This window comes from Dipodomys ordii, unplaced genomic scaffold, assembly GCF_000151885.1.
Source record: "Dipodomys ordii isolate 6190 unplaced genomic scaffold, Dord_2.0 Scaffold103, whole genome shotgun sequence".
NCBI lineage: Eukaryota > Metazoa > Chordata > Mammalia > Rodentia > Heteromyidae > Dipodomys > Dipodomys ordii.
Window position 1 is genome coordinate 2,994,540 of NW_012267319.1, and position 3,633 is coordinate 2,998,172.

The window sequence follows — 3,633 nt, forward strand, 5'->3', positions numbered from 1 at the left end:
CGCTCAGCCGGCGTCCCTGACGGACCCCGAGGCCTCAGCGCGGCCGGCCCGGGCAGCCGCCCCGCAGCTGCAGGCCTGTGGCGCTCAGGGGCGGCCTCCTGTCCTGTCAGGAAGGGCCGAGCTCCTTCCCGCCGTGGGTGGAAGGCCTTGGGCTGACCCTCTGCAGCCGGAGCAAGACACTGGGTTTTGAGACTGCTTGGGTCTCTGTCTTCGGGGCCTCAGTTGCTCTGTCTGCCACCAGCTGCGCCTGGTTCAGGGCATTGCAGGAACGGGTCTGTGAGCACTGCTCGTTTCCATTTTGTTTAAAAGAGGCTTTCTAGGCGAAGGAGGACATGTTGAAGAAAATCAGGACAATAATAAGATAACTACAACCTGGCTCTGGTCTTTAGAGATGTGTCTGTTTTTCTCTTTCCATGTATTTTTCCCATTTCTTTTTTTTTTCTCAGTGTTAGCATTGAGGCTTGAACTCAGGACCCAGGCACTACTTCTACACTTAGACAACAGCTCTAATTTTTGGCTTTTTCTGAGTTGTTTGTTGGAGATGAGAGTCTCATGGGCTGGCTCCAAACCATGATCCTCAGATCTCAGCCTCCTGACTAGCTAGGATTACAAGCATGAGCCACTGGTGCTCAGCACAAAGCAGATGCTGTGCTATACTCTTCCCCAGACATATTTCAGGGATAGTTTGGGGGAAGGCCCAGGGATAAGAGGTGAACTCTGGTACCATGGATCCTTGGAGAGCTGGGCTGATGATTTGTTTCTGGACTCTCTGTCCTTTGTCTGATGACACTGTGTGCTATGGCTTTTGCCTTGTGCAGCAACCGATCAAACACTCTGCCTCTGGCCACAAAGTACAACATCAAGTGCGTGGGGTTGTCTCCCGATGGCCGTCTTGCCATCATCGTTGATGAAGGTGATCACCTGCTTTGGGGGGTGGGGTCACAGGGGTTACAGGCAGCAGGCCCCCTGTGGGGGCCGGGGCTGGGTGGGGTGGCTCTGTGTCCTATGCACCATGTTCTAATAGTGGCTGGGGCAGTGGTTGACTTCATGGCTCCTGGAATTAGTGCTTGGGGCCCTGGGTGTACATGCACAGCCACTCTCTCAAGCTTAGCCATGCCTATGAAGCAGGGGCCGAGTATGGGGATAGGTCCCAGGGTTTGCTGCAGGGTCACCCCTGGCCTTTTGCAGGGGGCGCTGCACTGCTGGTCAGCCTGGTCTGCAGGTCAGTGCTGCACCACTTCCACTTCAAGGGCTCTGTGCACAGCGTCTCCTTCTCCCCCGATGGCAGGTAAGGGCACTGGCTGCCGGGCCAACTTCTGCTGCTTCCACTTGGGCCTGGGGTGGTTACCTGGGCACAGGGCCAGTCTTGCCTCCCACATTAGCAGCTTCCCCGGGATAGTAGAGGAGAAAGTGGGTACCCCAGTCCTGACTTCTTCCCTTCAGCCCCTGTCGTGTAGGAAATGGGGCACCATGCAGGTCCTGGGGGCTGGCTGGGGGGCTCCAGGCTCTATACCCCTCTTGAGCTACCACCAGCTTGGATAGCACCTGCATTCCTAGTTCTCTTGCAGGAAATTTGTTGTCACTAAGGGCAACATCGCTCAGATGTATCATGCTCCTGGGAAGAAGCGAGAATTCAATGCGTTTGTCTTGGACAAAACCTACTTTGGGCCATATGACGAGACAACGTGCATTGACTGGACAGATGACTCCAGGTGAGGCACCGGTGACCATCTCCCTTGGGAGAACACAGCTCCCGCTTGTGCTGATGGGGCGCGTTGAGGCATTCTCCTGTGAGCTCCACGGGTGACTAGGTGCAGCTCCCCAAAGCAGGACCAGGCAGCTCTGAGGCGCGTCTTTATCTAGAAACTAGGAAACTGTCACTGGAAACTAGGGACAGGATATGGGTCTTTGCAGATGTGGAGTTGTACATTCATTTGTCTTAAACGCCTTGCCAGCAGTGCTGTCGGGAGCTAGCACCAGGGCCCAGTCCCTGAGCTCAGATCTCTGCCTTTCACTGCCCAGTCCCAAGTCACCTCTGCGGTCTCGGTTTTCCTGATCACTGCCCCCTGTTGAGCAGGAGCTGCCGGTGCTGTTGTATCTCTGGCCCTGGCTTCTGCCTTGTTCCTGCACTTGTGCTGGCCCTGTGGGGGTGGGGGTGGGGGAGAGAGGCAGGCTGTGTGTGTGTATTGGCTTGCTGAGCCGGGACTGGCCTCAAGTAGCTGAGCCTTCCTGTGCTGCCTCTCACCCAGTGACATTGGTAGCAGACTCCTGTGTGGGGAACGGTTTTCTTGTTTTGGGCATCAGCTGTGTCTGGGGAGGAAAGGCACAGGATGGAAGCAGCTCCCAGAGGATCCCTATGTGTAGGACAACGTCCCGGTGTGTGGTGGTGGGAGCCTGCTGCAGACTGGAGCTCAGGCGTGCTCAGCGGCTGTGAGCCCTTGCAGCTCCTCCCTCTCCTTTCAGGTGCTTTGTGGTCGGGAGCAAAGACATGTCCACTTGGGTGTTTGGAGCCGAGCGCTGGGACAACCTCATTTACTACGCACTGGGGGGGCACAAGGACGCAATCGTGGCCTGCTTCTTCGAGTCTAACAGTCTGGATGTGAGTCTCGGGGCAGGCTGGGTCGTGGGTCTGAGCCCCTGCACGTTGCTCCTGGCTGCCGGGGCCTTCAGTGGGACCTACTGTGCAGGAGGTAGGGGAGGGGCCATGCTGTGCTACACTCCCTTTCAGCTCTACTCGCTCAGCCAGGATGGAGCTCTGTGTGTGTGGCAGTGTGACACGCCCCCCGAGGGCCTGCGGCTGAAGGCCCCTACAGGCTGGAGGGCAGACCTGCTGCAGCGCGAGGAGGAGGAGGAAGGAGAGGAGGAGGAAGGGGAGAAAGAGACCACCATTCGGGGGAAGGCCATGCCTGCCGAGTCGGAGAAGGCGGGAAAAGTGAAATACTCGCGCCTGGCCAAGTAGGTCTCCAGAGAGTGGGCGTCCAGGTGTGGGTACCGCTGCTGTGGGCTTTCCTGCCCGCAGTGACCCCTAAAACAGGAAATTCCTGGAGTAGTGAGGAGACCCGTTGGGTGCTTGGGGTGCTGAGATGCGCGACGAGCTCTGAGAGGCCCCCGGTTCTGTGAGGGCTGCTGTCAGGGCCTTGGGGCAGGACAGCCGTACCGGCTGGACCTGGGGTGGTGGCTCGTGTGGGAGCTCAGGCTGTGGTGGGTGAGGAGGCCATGGGCCTCAGCAGGGAGGAAGGAGCGTGGTAAGGTGGCTCGATGTACTCGGACCTTCCCAGGACCACGGGCACAGCCTTCCCTGTAGGGGCTGCTCGCGGGCTGGACGTCGGCACGGAGGGAGAGAGGCAGGCAGGCAGCCCCGGCAGCCAGTGCCTGTTGGGAGGACACGGGGAGGCAGGTCTGCTCCCTCCACCTAGGGCAGCGGTCCTCCAGAACCCCCTTCATGTGAAGCAGAGGGGAGCAGATGGCCTAGAGAAGAAAGGTGCAGCACACAGTGAAGTGTGGGGGCTTCTGTGGGCCGCAGGCTGTGCCACCCCCCCCCGTTCTGCAGGTGCCTGGCCCCCCCAGACACTCCAACAGCCTCTGGCTTGGGGACAGGGCTGCCAGCTCTGTGGACTTCCTCCTACCTGCCCC

General features: G+C 58.9%; 1 protein-coding gene across 1 annotated transcript in view; it reads left to right on the forward strand.

Annotated features, from left to right (window-relative positions):
* The first annotated feature begins 798 nt into the window (after positions 1-798).
* Positions 799-3,633, forward strand: part of Pwp2 (PWP2 periodic tryptophan protein homolog (yeast)) — an 11,490-nt gene continuing 8,655 nt past the window's right edge. The window contains exons 1-5 of the mRNA XM_013027358.1: positions 799-913; positions 1,189-1,288; positions 1,569-1,712; positions 2,464-2,599; positions 2,729-2,955. Of these exons, the coding sequence (XP_012882812.1) occupies positions 799-913; positions 1,189-1,288; positions 1,569-1,712; positions 2,464-2,599; positions 2,729-2,955 (722 nt within the window). The remainder of the gene's footprint in view (positions 914-1,188; positions 1,289-1,568; positions 1,713-2,463; positions 2,600-2,728; positions 2,956-3,633) is intronic.